Here is a 19,189-nt window from a genome sequence, read left to right as displayed (position 1 = left end):
GTGGTATCCCAATCATTGTCCAAAAAAAAAACCCAAACCCCAAACCAAAAAAAAAAAACGGAAAAAGAAAAAGCAATGAATCTCTGCTAGTCATTTGAAAAGGAAAGATATTCAACCTTGGCCTGAAAGAAACCTATCTACAATTCCCTGGTATAGGACAAAGTATATCTGAACTGTACGTATAACACAGGTTTCTACCCAGATTTAGGCTTCTGTCCTCTTTACAGTAAAAACATGCACACACACTTGCTATTTCATTTGGAAGTGCTTTAAACCCGGGTTAGTGTACTGGTGGCTTGAACTGGACCTGGGGCTTGGTCAGCACTGGCGTACTGAATGTTCTTAGCTTTCTTTTGCTTATCCCACAGTTTCCCTGGAAGAAAACAGTGGCCTGGACTCACCCAGCCTACACTCTTGCATGCCTGTGCTTAGTGCTTCCTGGTGACTGGTTACCTCTATGGGGAACCCAAGGTGTAGGCATGAAAGGATGAAACTGGTGAGGAAATTGGAGTGGGAAATCTCAGTCTGTGTTGTGCAAGTTACTTTAGAAGGGCTACAAAATATTGCACAAGTAGCAAGGGCAGGTACTCAAGAAGACTAAGTTAGGGATCTGTGTGCGTCTTAGCACACAAAAGCTGGAGACATGGCCTGAGACATATGCAGGTGAGCACAGAAGTGGTGACTGGGTATTACTGCATGGTGGATGTCATTAGGGCTGCACTTAGCCAGCATCTTAGACACCTGTACTAACCAGTCAATGCAGATAAAGCTTTATTGGGTGTGTAAATTCATGTCAGCTCTAGTGCTGCCTATGCTTGGTGTCAATGGCAGGATTCTCCCCATGTGTGCAGATCAGTAAGTTGCAAGGCCATAATGCCTCATTATCATCTCCCACTGGATTTCAGATAACAATTTAATACCTACCCTAGGAAGATACTTTGATACTAACCCATGTGTTCAGTGCAGACGGCTATGGTATGTTAGCTGAAGGGGTTATCTCGTATAGGGAGCGTAAGATTTACTTTGATCTGAGTTATTTCATGCATTAAAGCTACAGCCTGATCTTCTTAAAGCTTTAAACGAGCATTTCAGCATGTGTAAAAGCACACTTCATTTTTGCTAGTGTAGGGGAGGACATAGAGGCAAAAAAACAAAACTAAAATGTACTAGCGCAAAATACTCATTTCGATGAAGGGAAAACTTTGAAATATTTTTGGACTATCTGATTGTAAGGAATTCTTTGAAGTACATTGACTAATAAGGTGAATTTGACTTTTCAGAACTGTAAATGCAGCAAAGATACTATGTAAATTTCCATAAACATAATTTTATGAAGATTGAAATAACAAAAACATCAAGTCCATTCTCTTCAACATCAGGCAAATATTTACAGCCAGGCAAAAAAAAGTGTCTTTGAACGGCCTGTAGAGTGGATTTACACTGCAGAGAATGGAAATAGGCTTTTACCTCATCTTTCATGGTTCAAAAAGGAAAAAAATATAATAGCTCACTTCTGTCTTCTAGTACTGCTACATTCCTATGCATACAGTAAACAGTCGTGTCCTGTCACTGTTACCTAAGCATAGATATGTCTCTTACAGCCTTCAGCAGCAGGACTACAAAGGGGTACTGGACACGACTGCGAGCTGGCTGGGAAGGGGCTGCGGGAGCTGGTCGCTCGCCTGCCTCTCACTTCCAGAGCAAATAAGGGTTTTGTTGGCAGGGAGGCCTGGCCGTGCGCCGGCAAAGCGGCAGGAGTGCTGCCGCTGCCTGATCGGCGTGCCGCCTGCCAGAGCCTTCCCGCAGCCCGCGCTTACCAGACCCCACCAGAGCGATTGCACAGAGGGAGTCGTGGCAGCCCTCGCCTGCTTTCAGCGACATCCCACTTACAGCTGTGGACAGGGTGCTGGTGACAATTTATCTGCTTGGTAGGGAAGGGGAAAGTATTTTGTCTGGAGACTTATATTTAGGGGGGGTGCAGCCCAAGGGATGATCAGGATCAGCAGCTTATTAGGATTGCAGTGGTATTTATTTTACATTTATTAATTTGTAAACCTCACTCTAACGCTATCAAATTACTAATTGCAAACTTTCTATCCCAGGAGAGTTCCGCTTTTTTTTCATCCTGGTGCTGATAACTGAGTGGTACTTAGTCACTTTAGCGTTGTAGCAATAGTACCACAGGAGGACAAAGCAGTACGTGAAAGGCTGGCTGTATTAATAATTTTTATTGTTGAAAACCCATTTTGTTTTCCTTTAACTGTCTAATCAATTTTATAAATTTAATAATTTCAGCTAATCTAGCTGATTTGTTGCTTGGGTTTTTTTTGTTTTGTCTTAAGTTTTTCATTTCAAATAATGTCATATAATAATGCAAAGGCGGTATAGAATAGGAAAAGGGGGAAGGAGATGAGTAGGACTGAGAAAGGACATAAAAGCTAATGGTGTAGAGGACTTAGAAGTACCAAAATAATGATTTGGAATGTAATTGTATACAGCCTTCCCGGTGTTTATGCTATTGCCAGGTTGGGTTGTCATAGTTTCCAATGGGAAGCTATAGTTCCTATGAGAAATAATGGGGAAGAGAGGCAGTTACTCTTTTTGTTCTCCATTGTATTCAATCTCTTAGCTGATATCAATTAACTTTGTAAAAGGAATTAATATCCCAGATACAAGTTTTGTCACAATATGGAAATACAGGAGCGGGACCTGCAGTAGCATCCTGAGGAGAGAAGGGGAGGCGGCGTGCAGAGCTGTACTCTCCGCTTGGCAGCAGCTCACCCGCAGGCTGGCACACGTGTGCTGGATGGCAAACTGACATTATCCTGCTCCAGACAAACTTGGCTGCTCCCTTTTCCCCTCTATCTCTCCTGAAAAATGGGGTTTTATCTTTTGGGGAAGGCTAGAGGGAAGAGAGCAGTTGGAAGAAGGGGTTGCTTTCACAGGATTGCAGAAGCTACAAAACCCCTCGTGGAGGAGGACAGCAGGTCAACGCAGCCACATATAAATGACACTAATTCAGACTGAGGAACTGGTCAGGCTAAAATCTGTGGGGAAGAAACCACTCTTTTTCTTTCTCGTGTGATCTGCTTCGCAGCCTGGCTATGGCTATGCAAACAGCTGAGCCAGCACAACGGAGAAAAGCTGCTGTGGAGAAAGGACATGTTGGCTGCTGCAGAAGGGAGCAGTTTCATGCTTCTTGCCTCTTCTGCCATGTGCCAGTATTTGCTAGTCATTTAGGCACATAGGAAGTCAGATGAGGCCATCCAGATGAAAACTATTTTTTTCCTTTTTACTGGGCCAATTTTTAGTTTGGTCATGTTCCCTGATGTGGCTCATCTGGGTGTTCATGTGAAAATAGTAATGGCAGTGAAAGAGGAAGGATGGAAACCAAGGGCTAAGAGGGTATGGCAAGGGGGGGACAGGATCCTTTCAGCAGATGCTTTTATTCATATTTGATTAAAATGATCTTATGTTACACTTTTCTGTGTTTATAAACTGGCTTAGTTGACTTGGCTATTGGAATAACAAAACCTTCCCTGAATCTGACCTGATGAGGGATTCCCGTCTCTGGTCTTCTGTCTGTGCAATGACGCAGTTCAGAAAACAAATCCAAGAGAAAAACAATTCTCCCTCCCCATTATGCAGCCTGCTACTGAGTTATTTTTAGCCTAATCGCTTTTCCATAAACACTAAGGGGAGACTTCTTTTGGCAACAGTATTGGTTTATGGGTTGTTGTATGGTGTGGTTTTTGGTTTTTGGTTGTTTTGTTTGGTTTTTAAGAATTCAGTGAACTGTGATTATTGGAAATAAATAGAGAGGAGACTCCTGTGCTGTTCAGGTGATTTGGGGAATTTTCATGAAGCAACAGATCTGTGTGATATTGTGTGGTCATCCAGTATTGGAGAAGAAAGGCTCAGTAGTCACCCAAAAGTGAAATTTGGTCTGTTTCTTTTTGCCATGCAACTTCATCTATGTTGCATCTATAAAGATGCATTTTCTTTTAGCCAACAATCTTCTAAAAACACTTGCGTGTGCACCCTGCATTTATAACAACGTTCAGAGCGTTGCAACAGGCTAGGCTGTTCCTTCTATTTTGGGACCCAAAGCAACAGAGTCGTTTTCAGTCAGTCCAAATGCTCGTGCTTGCAGATGTAGAGAACAAAGCAGAACTGATACATCTGGGATCTTAACACCTTCCAGCTGGTGTTTTATCAGAGGGGAACCTGCATATGTGTACTTAGGAGAGAGGGTTACTGTCATCATATGACCATATCTGAAAGGGACAAAAGAAAGCTTAAAAATATTGACTGTCATCTTGCTTCAGATGTCATTCCTGAAAAACGCTCATGTTGATATCTAAATCTTCTGTTTCTGCTGGGTAACGAGATGCAGTGTACACAAAAGACCCTTTGATTTCTCAGTTGCGAAGCTGAGTTGGTGCTGTATGGGTTAACGTTGACAAAAAGGACTAATAATGTCACCATGCGTATGTGTAGAATTACTGTCTTTATAGATTATCAGACCAAAACAGCAGAAAATTTTTGGGTCCTATCAAGCTTGATATTAAACAAAAAAATGAAATACTACTAACTTGTTTTGTTCTTTGCAGTTAGTGGCTTTGGAATCATATTTTAAGAGCTCAGGGCTGTTCCAATTCGGTGATTTTTTTTTTTCTTTCTTTCTTTTTTCCTTAACCAGAAAAAGCCACTGTCCTCCATAATAAAAGAAGTCTGCGATGGGTAAGTTCTGCCATATAGTACATACTAGATACTATACTTTTTGAGTTATTAAACCAACCAGGAGATTATTTTTTTTTTTAAGAAAATCTAGATATCCTGTATGACTAGTCATTAGTTTCTTAAATCTTTTAGTAGTTTTATCTTCAGATTTTGAATTTGCAGTGTATTTTGGATCAATTACTTGCAAGATGAGGTTCCTAGCAGAGCATCTCCATCATGTGGGTGGCTCTCATTTAGACTGTTTGTTGCTTTTCCGCACAGAGATGCATTTTAGCTGCTCCCTTTACGCTTGTGGCCCCTGCAGTTCATGGGTTAAGGAACTAAAGCACTGATTGTGGCTTTGATTTCTGGGTCTAGTGGCTACTGTAAGCTGGTCCAGTTGATGTGACTGATCACATGAAACTGAAATATTAATCACAAGTCCTGCGATATGAACTAATAATTGGCTAAGAGAAATATCTTGCTTTAGTTTTAATATGTTAATATTTGGGGAAAAAACTGCTGTTTTAAGCAAGTGCTACCACAGAGGAGAAACTAGTTTATATTCATCAAATTGCTGCTGAGTTAAAAAGGTGGTATTTTATGTGTAATGTAATATATCAACTTAATACTGTATGCATTGGGTATTGTATAAGCTAGCATAAAATCCTGGTGCTGTAAATTTTTTTTGTCTGTTTAGTGATTTAGTGATCTTGTTTACTGCAAGCAAAAATTATGATTGCTATTTTTTATAGATCTAGAATGAATATCAGATCATTATCAACTTATTTTTGGAGTACTGAAGTGTCACTGTAGCGACAAAGTAGTTTTTCTTCCCTCCTCCCCTTTTTATCTTTGCCTTGGAAGGAAGGTATTTGTTATGTAATTTCTTTCTTGACCATGGTCAAGTTTAGGGCTTTGTTTCAGATATTGAAAGGGAAAATCTCATTTATAGGATGTATTTGTACTGAAGTTTTCCCTTTGTAAGCATGCTTTTATCTTAAACTTTGGAACTCATCATTGAAAGCTATAGAAAAGTATGAGAAATACATGGGAATGACAAGCCCTTGTTTGATCACACTAAAATTATGTAAAGGGTACTTTCTGAGTTTTTAAGATTTCCTTTTGTGATTAATTTATTTTCATATTTCTAAGGTGGTCTCTTGCAAATCATGATCAATTTGCACTGCAGCATGCTGATAGTTCTAATTTCTACATCACAGAGAAGGTAGGTAAATCATTCAACACAATTCTTGCATAGCCTATCAAAACGTTTGCCACAATAATTTATTTTAAATTAAAATATATAAAAATGTGGAGTATTTTCTGTCATGTAATGCCAATGAGAGGGTAGGTACTGGGAGACCTAGTTTAATGATTTTGCACTGATTTCTTCTGTTTGGAAAGGCAAATAAAAGTTTGAATGTGCCAAGGCCTTCATGTCTGTTGAGTTTGAGACTTCAGCACTGAGCCCTTCAGCTTTGGTATTTGTGCATGTTTAGTATTCTGCTGATAAGTAGTGTATAGGAAATTGAAATATGTAAAACACGAAGGGCTCTGAAGTCTGAGGAGACCTTCAGTGGATGTCACTTCCCTCTTCGGCTGATCAGGTAGAAATAAGTTTGAGTGACCATGTGGTATTTGCTACTCCTTCCTGCCTGCTGTCTTGTCCTTTTCCAGTTCTGTATGTTACGTTGGCTTATTTTTTTGGTCCCCAGATAGCGTGGCAATAGGTGATTCATGAAGTGATGTAATGATTTCAGCACAGAGTAATGAAATGGCTGTAGCTGTAATAGAAATGGAATGCCTAGTCTAAATAAATGGGACGTGCTCATCTGAACGAGATGAATGTACAAGTAGTACATTCATTCCTAGCCTTACTGGTAGAATTGCTGAAATTACTGAAATTCTAGAGAAAAAAAAAAATTGTTTGGAAGAGTGTACACATTAGTGCTGCAGAGGTACAATTGTACAATTTCTAAGCAATGGGAAAAGAGCACTGTTCAAAACCTGCTGAAGTTCTCATGCAGATTCCGTAACCTCAGTGGATTTTGAACTAAATAGACCTGAGCTTAGCTGCATAGACATAGATGCCTCTTGCTTACCCTTTTTATCACTTTAGTTTGGCTTACTCTTAAGCTGAAGGGTCTTTTGGTTTTGTTTTGCATTTTACAGTTGTTTAGGGTCTGCTAAACCCAGCTGAGATGTGAACTAACTTTTCTCTTGCTGTAATTCTTACCCCCACCCAAGAAATAAAGGGAACTTAGGCACAGTTAAGCATTTAGAAAGACTAAATTTAGCAAGACAGCTAGAGCAGTTGCTCATAAGAGTGCCTTTTTTTTTTCTTTTTTTTTAGCAGACCAGTTTCAGTTTTTCATTTAACTGTTTGTCATCCTGGACAACCTTCTCAATGTGTCACAGTTCAGTTTGTTTTGGGATCTCCCCTTTTTCCCTTGTGTGTTTTTTCTCCTTTCATTTCAAGTTTCAATTGACAGACACTTCAAAGGCCAACACAAGGAAAACTGTTGAAGTAATTATTGACTGCTGTGTTTTGCTTCCACCCAAATCAATTGCTAATTGCCCAGAATTGTGACACAACATATTCCAAGAAGCCAGGCACAATTGAACTTGCCTGTTGGCATTTAAACTCTGATTGTACAGATTGAGCAAATACTTGGGCTTGTTGAAGGAATTTGTCCTGATACAATTGGAGGAATCTTCCAGGCTTTGCCTCCACCTTTGGTGGGTAGGATCCTGCGGCTTTGGAGAAATGTTTTCTGTTACGCATAAAAGGAAGTCTGATGGCTTTTGGCTGCCTTTAACTTGCAATAAGGGTGGAAAATGATGGTCTTCTAGAACATTTTGGATTGTACTGCAGAGAGGACTTTGAATTTGTTTATTCCCGACTGAAAATATGCAGAGTGTTTGACTGAGTCACATAAATAAGAGAGAAAAGCTCTAAATGCCACCAGTATTACTCAGATGTCTGTGACTTTTATTAGATATTGTTCACTGTTTATCACTGCTTATTGGATAGTGGCTATAAAGAGAGGCTTATATAGGCCATCACCCCATCTACATACTTTCCCTCATTTGTGTGCAGTAGGATATTGTTGCTTTCTGAATTAAAACACGAAAAACAGCAGGCATGAGGACAAACACGTGCACTTCGATGAAGCTGCAACACTAATTGTTAAAGCCCACATTGCTTTAGTCTGCCTCTTACTAGGACATGAGCAGAGCTCTTTTGTGACAGTGACAGCTTCTAATAAGTAAATATTTTTCACTGCTCTCGAAGATGAATTGTATGTTTGTACATATGCAGAAAACATTATGTATAGGTCATGTTTCTGCAGAGCCTGGGTGACTGCTGATTTATGGCCTTCCAGGTAGAGATGCCTTTTTAAAATATCGCCATGTTTAAAGTTACCAGAAAGAAAAGCAATTAATGAATTCCTGTACAAAGTAACAAGAAACTCTGAAGTGAAAACGTTACAAATGTGGGACTGTCAACACATGGCTTACAATTATATTTTTGTTTTTGGGTGGCAAACAGCGCATCTGTGTTTTGGTTGTCATATGCAGAACTCTTTATCTTTTGTAGCTGACCTATATTTCCTGATTATAACATACATAAATAAATACAACGCCCAAGCAGTTCTGTCTCTTACTTTTTTTTTTCTGGCTGTATTATTTGGAAAAATGCCTCTACAGCAGTAGCAATAACTCCTTCAGACAGTATAAGGGCGGTCTTTTAACAAATCTTGAGTCAGCCAGGGTTCCTACTAGAGATAGGGTTTATCACAGCAGATGCAATTTGGACTGCTGCCTCTGGTCTTCCGGTTTGGCTACATCTGTGCCCCTGAAAGTGCAGTGGAAATTATTAATAATGTATTTTAGTAGTTTTTTTAAAAAATGGGAGAAATAAAATGAGAGGTTATGTGAAGAAGAAAACGAAGCAGGCATAGTGCCTAAGCTCAAGCCTAGCTGGTGTTTTGATCACAATGTATTTGATTTTTTAATTACATTAATAGGTGTGTCTTTTTTTTTTTAAAGGTCTTACTTACCATGGAGGGGCATTTCTTTGGTAGGTCAAACATCTAAAAGCCTGACTTCTGAATCAGGATCTCATTGTGCTAGGTACTATATAATAGAGAATAAAAAAGCCACCTTTACTTTAATCTGTCCAGGTTGTACCTGAATAGATGCTTGTGTACATCAGGCGTAATAACTCAGGAACACTATAGCCTGGACGAGCTCAGGTTTAGAACAGAAAATGCTATATGAAGAGTGGAAAATGGCTGTATAATGTTGTATGCTATGTGCGTTCCTGGGCTGAAAACCACACCTTGGATATCTGTCCACTGTGTTCCTCTGCTGGCAGTATTAGGAATCTAGGGACAGACATCCGAGTGGCTCATGCAGCACGTTGGTGGGTATGCCTGGTCCCTTATCGCTGCTCACTCTTGGCCTTGCAGACATGGTCTGGCTCCTCTAGATCCGTTTGTGCGTCTGCACTGCCCACTGTGGGCTCTGGGTCTGGGAGGGATCATTATTAGCTCAAATTCAGTCTCTAAAAACAAAAAGGTGGTGAAGGAGCTGGATCATCACAGCTGTTCAGATGACAGCGCAGCCTCAAAAATGGTTCTTTTTCACATCTGAAGGTGTTTATCAGCAAGGGGACCTTGCGGGAGTGCGGGGCTGAGGAAGAACAGTGTTTCAAGCTGGCTTCGCTGCTGGAGGGAGAATGTGGCTCTTAACCCTGCACCAGAGCAACTAAGAAAAGGCTAGCTCGCTCTTGCTGAGGAGCTTTGTGAGCCAGCTCCGAGCTATGTTCAGCACACAGTGATGATACTGGTGCCGTTTTTATGTTATCTTTTAAATGGAAGGACATTTCATTCATCTGTTTATTGACTGCAGTCCATTTTTATTCAGTCACAATTTCATTGTGTTCAGTTTTTTACATCTGATGCCTGTGAAGACTCCCTGTGTTTTTCCTCCTTCATTCCTGACTCCCACGTTTCCCTTTCATTCCTATGTGTTATTGCATGAGGTGGAGGAGAGCAGACACTGAGTTCCCTCCATTAATTTTGAGAGACTTTTGTGCTATTTTGCAAAGGGAGCTGCCCCCACCTTGCTTTTGTTGTCATTACTCAGCGCTCTGCTGTGTTTGCAGATAGGACATCTTTCTATCCCCCGCCTTCCCTGAGCTGGGAACCTGGGTAGAGTCTCTGATGTTTGTTCTTTCTCAAAGGTGCTTTTGCTTGTGACCTATTTCTTGCTGAAAACAACCTGTAATTGTATATTCATGTGAAATTCCACCACGCCATTACTGGCTCCCTGTGTGGGAGTGTATGCAAATGACAGGACAAGAAATGAGCCACTTGTAGGGTTGGGGTTTTTTGGAGGTTTTTTCTTTCACGTTTTTAGTTTTCATCTGTTTTCACTGATTAATTGAACTTCAGTGAGTTGGAAGTAAACATTCTCAATAATGAAGGTTTCTGATTCACTGAAGGGCCTGGTACTTTGTAAGCAGCTGAGAATGGGAAGTAGCATGAAGCCTGGGAACTGGGGAAATGTATTAAGTGATCTGTTCCTCTCATTTGCCATTTTGCATTACTCTTGATAATACATTTGTTAGTAATGCTACATAAATGGCAGATTCCAATCCGGATTTGACCTGGACCCAAACTATGCCCAACTTTCCCTTTTCTCTGCCACCGGTAGGACATATGGTATGTCCTTCATATTCACAAATTTCTTACTATTTTGGGGCATCTGCACAGCCCTGCAGAAATTCCTAACAATAAGGGCAGCACATGGAGTCAGAGTGGCTGTGCTCCTGCCTGCTTGATGGATGCTGGTAACATTGCCCTGTGGACTCCAGTAAAAACTAGTGGACACTAGTATATTTCTCCAGTGAACAGAAGTAAAACTTGAGTATCCGTACACTAAATCACTTTCAATCCTGCTTCATTCAGGCTGACTTCAAGAACAGTGGTCATCCTTCTTTTGGCAAATTAGTCCTAGTTTTTGGACTCATTTTGTAGGACTTTTAGGTTTATGCTAAATTTTCCAAATAAAATAATTCTGTCCTGTCGACCTGTTACACTTTCTGGCCCCAGCATGAACAGCTTAATTCTTCTGCTTGCCTCCATTTTAAATATTTGGCATGACATTATCTTCTATTTAGTTCCTTAGTTCCACATCAAGGCTGATGGGATGGATCAAGTGTTTTTTTAAAAAGCTGTGTAGGTATTTATTTTCTTGAATTTAGTTTGTAATTTTGCCTCGCAAGTAATCACTAGAGGGGAAAGGCTCTGAAAAGGTTTGTCTTTCTGTTACAGCACTTGAAGATAGGTATGGTATACCACAGGCACAGTGCGACTGTTAGGGTTCAACTGATAGCAAACAGTTCTGTTTAAGATCTGGCTGACAGAAAAATGCTCTTTAAATCGTCTTCATAATTAAAGAATGACCTATTTAGATAGATGGGTAGTTTTACAAGGTGCGGTGAACAGACATCACAGTTCACTGCTGAAAGGGGACAGCTCTGATTTCTTCTCCCCTTCCCCATGAGATCCTGCCACTTCATTTTTGCTGTTTGCAGCATTTTTATTTTTTTTTTGACAATTTTTGGAGGTGGTAATAAGGGGGGATCATTTTGTGCCACTTTAGTTCATTAAATTTGCTTAACAAAAAGTCTGCCTGATCTGATGTAATGGTGGGGCAGGACCCTTGAATCATGTCCAGGAATGGGCTGCAGAGAAGGAAGAAGTTAAAGGAAGGGTAGGAAGAGGAATGAAACTTTGCTCTTTTTAACAGCTGTGAGCTGTTATGTCCCTCAGTTGCTTGTGGAACTGGCTTAGGCTGATGTGGAATGAACTTGTTGGCAAATTCTGACTGTAGTCACAAATGGAGAAGGGATGTTTTACCTACAGTGTCTCTGTGTCTGAGAGGAAGGGCTCAGGCAAGGGACTAGGAGTAGGACGTACATGGTAGAGAAGCACAAGCACCTGCAGGCTTCCCCTTAAACAAGTGGTGCTGTGGGTGAATGCGTTGGGTGAACTGCATCGAAGAACTGACTTCAATTTGACAATCCTTATTTGTTTTGTTTTGGTTTTCTTTTTTTGGTGTCCATACTGGTTCCCTATTCTGATTTCCCCACATGATCTCACTGACAATAGTATGAGCCCAGCTAAGTCTGTCATTTCCTGATGTCTATTTTGCAGGGCACAGCTCTTATGTTCCAACTTATCAGAGACTGATGGGGCTGCTTGTTATCTGCCCACCCCTTCCGTGTTACTGGTACAACTGTCTGTGTGTCTGTGTGCTTGCTTGAATTGGGAAACTAATCCAGGTTAAAAATAACTTGTGTGTAACTTGTTCTAATATGTCAGAAGGATGTCTGCCCACAGTGTAATGCCACTGCTGCTCTGCAGAGCAAGTGGTACCTGATAATGTTGTCCTCGTAGATCACTCCACCTGAAGATGAGTAAATCATACAAAGTATGGACTTTTTCTTAGGATGTGGTTTCAGTGGCTTTCAAGCTGATGTACCTGTGGGTTGCTGGAGAAAAAGGTAGTTGAGCTTTCTTCTCCCCGTCCCTTGCTTCATTCCCGTCACTTCTCTAGCATCCTAGTGACTACTGCTGGAAGGTGAGTTGGTTTGCATCATGGATCTGGCAGAAGAAAAAAAACCTGGATTTCTACCCCCACCCCTCCTTTTTGTGAACGAAGGGGAGAGGAAGAGGTAACTTCTTTAAGGTTAGGTGGTTGACCGTGCTGCTGCATGTTGGTAGATCTGATGTAAGGAAAGTGTTGGGAGCCCACACACTAGAAGGATATGTGCAGAATTGTGCCTCCAGAGGGCTGTGGAGTTGCACTGGATTAGGTATACCCTGAAACTGCACCACTGGTGTAACTTGGTTTATTTACTAGCTTCTGTAATCCTTGAGTAGGGGTAGATAAACAACATGCAGAAAACTTCCTCTTTTTAGAAAATTCAGCCAAACTACCAACACTTTATTTTTTTTTTAAGGAAAATGCTGTCATCAAGTTCTAACATGAAAAACTAGAAGACATTCTCCCTGTTTCCAGCAGCTTCCCAGAAAAGGAATTTTATCACAAGATTAATTGCCTCAGTACTTCTTCTAAAACAGTACAGTCCTGTCATGCCAAGTAGTACAATATTGATAATTACCTATATCTCTTAACTCTCATCTTACTAAAGCTTTTAAACTTCCTACCAAGTCAGCCGAATGTTATATCTAACCTCATAGTCTATCTCCAGCTGTAACAGTAGCAAATGGGTTGTGATCTGATGATGGCTTTCACTCCCTTCCTGCTTCATTTGCGTTTGCATTTGTTGTGCTACAGGTGTTAGAGGCTGTATCTACACTTAGTCCATTTAGTGTCCGTATAAGGGCCATGAAATTCTTTCATCTCTTCTTGAACCTGCTGGTACTGCCTGCTTTCACAAACTCTTGTGACAGCAAGCTCAAGAAGTTCACTGCCTGCTGAATGAAGAGGTACATTCTTCATCTGCTTTAAACTGATCCCTTACTGCTTTCATCAAGTTACCTCCTAGTTCTCATACTGCAGGATTTGATAACAACAGTTCTGCATTCAGTTTGTCCACTACTTTCCCTCCTCTGGCCTTTGTCCCTCCAAACTGAGGAGACCTTGCCTCGTGAGCCAGCTGCTCAATACCACTGGGCATTTCACTTGCTTTTCTCTGCATTTTCACTGACACTATTGTGACCTCCTTAAGATGTGAAGATCAGAACTGCACACAGTGCCCTGCATATGGGTGCATGAAGTTCTTGTGTCGTGGCAAAATGATGCCCTCTAGTTCACAGTATCACTTCTGATGACGTCCAGTGTTTACTGGCTGCTGTAGCACATTGAGTCAGTGCTTTAAGGGAGATCTGCCAACAAGGACTTTGCTTCTCTTTCCTGAGTTGTTGACTTAGAAATGAACTCTATTATGTATCATTTTGTCCTTATTTACTACTTGCCCAAACTCATCCTCATGAAAATGTTATGGAGTCACTAACTTAAAGTACATTTCATAGCTCTTAATTTTTCTGTTGTTGTGTCAATTTGGAGGAAGGTGTAATAAAATAATAGTAGTATGGAAATAGGGAAGAATCTGTTACTTAATTATATAAATGCATGAAGAATTTTAGATTTCTTGACTGTTATTCTTTAGCCCAGTTAGAGAAGTCTGAAGGAAGCTGTTTGGTCAAGGTTAAAGAATAGTGCTGAGCGAGCTATAACCATGGGAACCAATGCTTCTAGGTCTTCCTCAAATATGTTAAGAAAACATTCCATTCCAACCAGTTACAGTGAGCTGAATCTTGAGGCATTTTGCTGGGTATAACAGATTATTGAAACGATAAGACAAATACATGGCAAAAGAAACTTTAATTTTGCTTGGTAAGTTTTCCAAAGTGTGTCTCCAGCAAAGCTCTGAATAAATGGCTTGACTGTTTTGATAGGATTTTTTGAACGTGAATTCACATACCTTCATCCCTCTCCATGGTTTGGTGGACCCTGTTAATGTTTGAGGCCTGCTTTATAGATGCAAGTCTATGCAAGTCTCCTGCATGTGTTTTGGGCAAAATAGCCTATGGCACAGTAAAGGCAGAGCTTTGAGAAGGAACAGAATCTGGTGGCAGATAATGTAGGTTCATGTTGCTCCAGCTGGTGGAGATGGAAGTCAGAGAGCCCTAAGATGTGAACACATGGCGAACTGTCCACGTATCCTCTACTTCTTGCTGTGTTTTGTTGTTTATGTGTTTTCACTTGTCTGTCTAATTGAAAACTCGGCTTGGAAAGAGTCATGCAGCAGTATGATGCTTGGAAATACTACCTGCTCAATTAGAATAAAATCATCTAGCGAATGTAGACTCTTGCTAGATATAATATTGCAAATGGGGCTTATTTGTATCCATAATATAACTGCTGTCTTAGTCCTAAGTAACATTTATAATAAACCTATTTTCTTGTTACAGAGTTTTTTTAGGGGCATTTTGGATAGTGCTGTTTCACTAGTTCCCTCTATGCCCAGGAATAAGCTTCCCTAATACACATCAACAGCATGAACAATATCTGCAAACCTGATGTACACTTGATAAACAGATCAGAAATGTCTTGGAAGAGCTTTTTGGTGGTAGTGTGCCCTGTCCTGAATAGCAGTGGTGCTTATGAGTATGATTGCCAAAGCCAGGCTGCTGTGTTGGAATGATGTTCTGTTATCCTGGAAAAGAAATCCACAGGATGCTGTCCCTAATACTAAGCAGATTAACTGTGTGTAAATGTTGCAATTGAAATTAACTGGCATGCCGACTACTGCATCACACAGCTAATGTAGGAAATCCTCTTGGCTTAATTGTACACTTACACACTGTTTCTTGGTAGGCGCTTAAGTCATTATTTAGAATGGATAAACAAAATTGGATTTTTGATTGGGGAACAGCTAACCCTTTTCAAGTTTTGGCTAGCCTGCTGTTTTAGAGACTTGATGCTTTGAATACTTTCAGAGAGAAGGCATGGGCAGTTTTCCTTAAGCCTTTGTCTAAATCAGGAGTTGAAGATGAGCTCTTTATCTCTTGTGATAGCAGTAATTGAATTTACGGTATAGGGCAGACTTACGCACTTTGCTCTGAACCAGGCGTGATGAGAGAAGGGTCTTTTGTGCTTCGTGTGCTGAGGGGTCTGACAGGCATCTCAACTTCAAGTCTGAAAGCTTTGGTGTTTCAGACTCGGCTTGATAAATAAACAGAAAGACCCCAAATCAAACTTCCAGTGATGCTTTTATGTGTGCTCTTTTTCCCCTGCTATTTTATATGTAACCTGCTGACATATGGTGGCTCTGGAGAATAGTACTTCTCTTGTTTACCTATATGTGGTATCTGAACTTCAACCAGGTTATCGGCTTCCCTTTTTCCACTTGTTTTTAAATTCCTCTGACTATAGAGAAATAGTGTATTTTTAACAAGGTAGTTTTCACTTGCTAGATTGGTGTAGATTCAATCTATGCAATCTATAAGTGTCCTTATGTAATTAGAGGTTTATTTTTTTAACCTGCATGCATGGCACTGTAGAGAGTATATCAGGTTAAGCCCAACTTTTTATGGGTTAGAGTTTCAGCTTGTGACAAAACTACTGTAATTGAACAAACTGTGGAGCATGGTTTCAGCCTGAAGCAAGTGTGAAATAATGTAATTCGGGCTGTGGTTGACAGCTTGCTGCTCCCAGAAAGAGAAGGTATAATTCTGCCTCATGCTTCCCCTGTTCTCTCCCCCCCCACCACCCCTTCCCTGCTCCCAAAGATGTGGTTCCACCATCTTTCCTGGGTTAGCACTGGTGCTCAACCCTTGCAGAGCTTGTTTCTGCTTATTAACCTGACAGAAAATCTCCTCTTCCCTGCCAGGGCTGCTTTCTGCCAGGTTAGTGAGATCGTGCGATTGACCCCTCAAATAGGTCTGTCCAGTGTCAGAGCTGGTGCGAGGTAGAAAAGGGAGCACGCAGGCAGGAGGGTGATGAGAGAGGCACCTTGCCTTGCAGTAGTACTCTGCTGTTCAGGAAACTCCTTGGACCTTCTGAGACCATAGTGTAGCCTTCTCACACAAAGCCTGGTACCTCATGTTTACAGTGGACTAAGGGTGTTTGCAGAGATGCTTATTGTGGCCCAGATGAAGTGGCTTAACTTGTTAAACCATGAACTAATTTGTACATCTGATTTGGTAGTTCATGTTAATTAGAGCAGGAAACATGAAAAACTTCGAGCTTAAAGTTATGCTGCTGAAAAAAATAAGCCCGTGTGGGTGCTCTTACTTACGTTTAAGAACAGTCTTAGCTCCAATATTTTCATAAAGATATCAGTGAACTCTCACTTCTGAATGTGATTGGTACAGTTTAAGTTCTTTAAGTGTTGTCTGATTCCCTAACTGTTTTTAATATTGTTGCATGCTGGGATTTGCTACCTTCCAAGTAAAGCTGATGGAACCCTGTGAGTATGTGTGCGTGCACGTACTCTGGCCTAACGCAGCTGAGGTGCATGCATGTACTCTGGCCGAATGCAGCTGAGGTCCAGTGCCTTAGCCTAAGCTGTTGATGGAGGTAGATTTAGCATACGCTGACTGTCTGTCCTAAAGTAATTACTTTTATTCAGTTCCACAAATCCAGCAGGTGGTAACAGTTTAAGCCACCACAACTGTTTGCAAAGTGAGTTTGTTTCAACACTGATTTAGATTAAACCACACAAATGCACTATTGCCACTTCATACAGATTCCTTAGACATGATGAGATGTAGCTGGGTCTGGTGCTGTTTTACTACAAGAGGAGAAAATCTGGCACCTCGTTAGTGCTGCGGGAAGTCATGCTGTGCTTAGCTGCTCACCTTTTTTTGCCCCTCTCTTAAGTATAGCCTGGCTGGCCTCCCTGGGGCTGTTGCAGCAGGAGGAGACTGCTAAGGGCTGAGATGAGTTATATGCATAAGTAAGCAAAGATGCAGTAAAAAAGCTTCTCCCTTGTACCCCCTGTGTTGTCTGGCACTTCAATTATTTCAGTTAGAGTGAAGAAGTGTTTGTGGGTGGAGGATGATCTTGTGTATAGCTATAACCAATCCCACAGAGGACTTGGGTACCAAGAAAGAGACAGTGTACTAGAGTTTTATTTTGGGACTGCTTGACCTGGTTTCAGGCAAGATTTATTCTGTTTTTAGCATTTTGGATTTGAGATGTATCAGAGTGGGAGCAAGAAGGATGAAATGAATTTGGGAAAAATTGCCTGAGAAGAAATGCACCTTCATTTTTTTTTGGCTAAACACGAGGCTGCAGAAAGCCTGCAATGTGGTCTTTAGAACAAAATTAGCTCTTATCTGTCAAACTGTTAGGGATTCCTCTGATTCCTTTGATGAATTAGGGTAACGGCCGATGAACAAGCTATTGAACCATGAACTAAGTTGTGACTGTGCATTGTGCTGTGCACAGTCAGTACCTGTTAGTATGTTAATTGTGCTAGGTACTGTATTCTCTTAACCTGTGGTGAACAGGAGGTAGCTTGTTGAAAGAGGGGCAGGCTCCCCTACGCTTACCACAGGGGAAGACCATGCACATGGGCATAGCCCGCAAAGTTGTGAGGATACTGTGAGCGTACACCATAGCTTATGCCATGGCAGTTTTTTCATCTACCCGTAGCTTTAGTTCAATTGAACACATTATATGAGCTTAACCAAAAGAAAATGTTTAATGCAGCCTCTTTCTGCCAGCTGGGTAAGGAGAACGACTTATGGCATGTTTAAACTTTACTTACTGCTAACAGTGATGCTTTTTTTACTTTGAGGGAGAATGCAAAGTTGTGGTGGCAGAGCTCAGTGGGTTGGTTCCAGTGGTTTAAGTCAGCATGTTCTTGTTATAGAAAATGGAGAGCCAGTGGGATAAATTTTAAATCCTGCAGATGTTTAATGACAGGTTTCAGCAAACTTACGAACTCCTCAACTATGTAGCACAATACCAGAGCCAGACACCATGGACAATATATTTCAAAGAAGTATTTAGAAGTTGCCAGTGGAAGCTAAACTCTGAAAAACATGAAGTCATTCTTGAAAGGGTTCAGATTTGTTAAATATCATGTGAACAGCCACCTATTTCTTGAAGTTAATGTTAGTATGCCTCGGTGGGGAAAATAATGTATAGTAATGTTAGCTCACTGAAAGAGGGAAGCTTTTGCATGCAGACAGGGGAAAGTACTGTTGGTGGTTTAGTGTGGCATTCTGCTCAATGCATGTTTCATCTTTTTATGTGAGTCTTAAATAAAACCTTTTGGATTTTTCTCTTTCAGAATCGTAATGAAATAAAAAATGGAGCGATCCTTCGATTAACAACATCTCCAGTGAGTTGTTATTCTGTTCTTCTCTCCCTTCAAAGTGAAGATTTGATTAGTAAATCATTGTGAACTGATGTATGTATTTTTAAGCTGTAGCCACACTGTATCCCGCAATCCCCCTGCAAAGGAGGATGATGGTGTGGTCACAAGATGACTGTATGTAGTGAGGGTTTTTTGGTTTGTTTTTTTTTTTTTTTTTAAGTTGTGGGGGCAGGGGTGGTATCTCTGAGTGACATTTGGTGATAGGGTTGGCACAACAGGGTGTTTTTTGTCTCTCGCTTCTCTCCCACTGGGAACAGCTTTCATGTCCAAGATACCTCTGCTTCCCTGCTGGCATTGCAGCCTCACTGAAGTGCTCCTTTTCTGCCCCAGAGCTCAGAGCCAAGAGAAAAGGCTGGGAGTTGAATCATGGAGAGCTCTGCTGGGCAGCTCAGGTCAGAGCAGGTCAGAGCTTTCCTGCTCTCTGGGTTTCTATTGAGTGAGCAGCAACTGTAATGTTGAGATTTTACTGTTTTCGTTTTATTTTTTTCAACACCACTTCCTTGCCAGCTCCTGAAAAAGCACAGCAGA

The 19,189-nt window shown here is 41.0% G+C and overlaps 1 protein-coding gene across 1 annotated transcript in view; it reads left to right on the top strand.

The window, feature by feature from the left end:
- The window catches only part of LOC103923990 (engulfment and cell motility protein 1), a 160,088-nt gene that overhangs the window by 9,013 nt on the left and 131,886 nt on the right, over positions 1-19,189 (top strand). Inside the window, exons 2-4 of the mRNA XM_009332425.1 lie at positions 4,703-4,743; positions 5,878-5,950; positions 18,575-18,625. Coding sequence (XP_009330700.1) covers positions 4,703-4,743; positions 5,878-5,950; positions 18,575-18,625 — 165 coding nt within the window. The remainder of the gene's footprint in view (positions 1-4,702; positions 4,744-5,877; positions 5,951-18,574; positions 18,626-19,189) is intronic.

Source organism: Pygoscelis adeliae, unplaced genomic scaffold (assembly GCF_000699105.1).
Source record: "Pygoscelis adeliae isolate BGI_AS28 unplaced genomic scaffold, ASM69910v1 Scaffold58, whole genome shotgun sequence".
Taxonomy (NCBI): domain Eukaryota; kingdom Metazoa; phylum Chordata; class Aves; order Sphenisciformes; family Spheniscidae; genus Pygoscelis; species Pygoscelis adeliae.
This window is presented reverse-complemented; position numbering and strand designations above follow the sequence as displayed.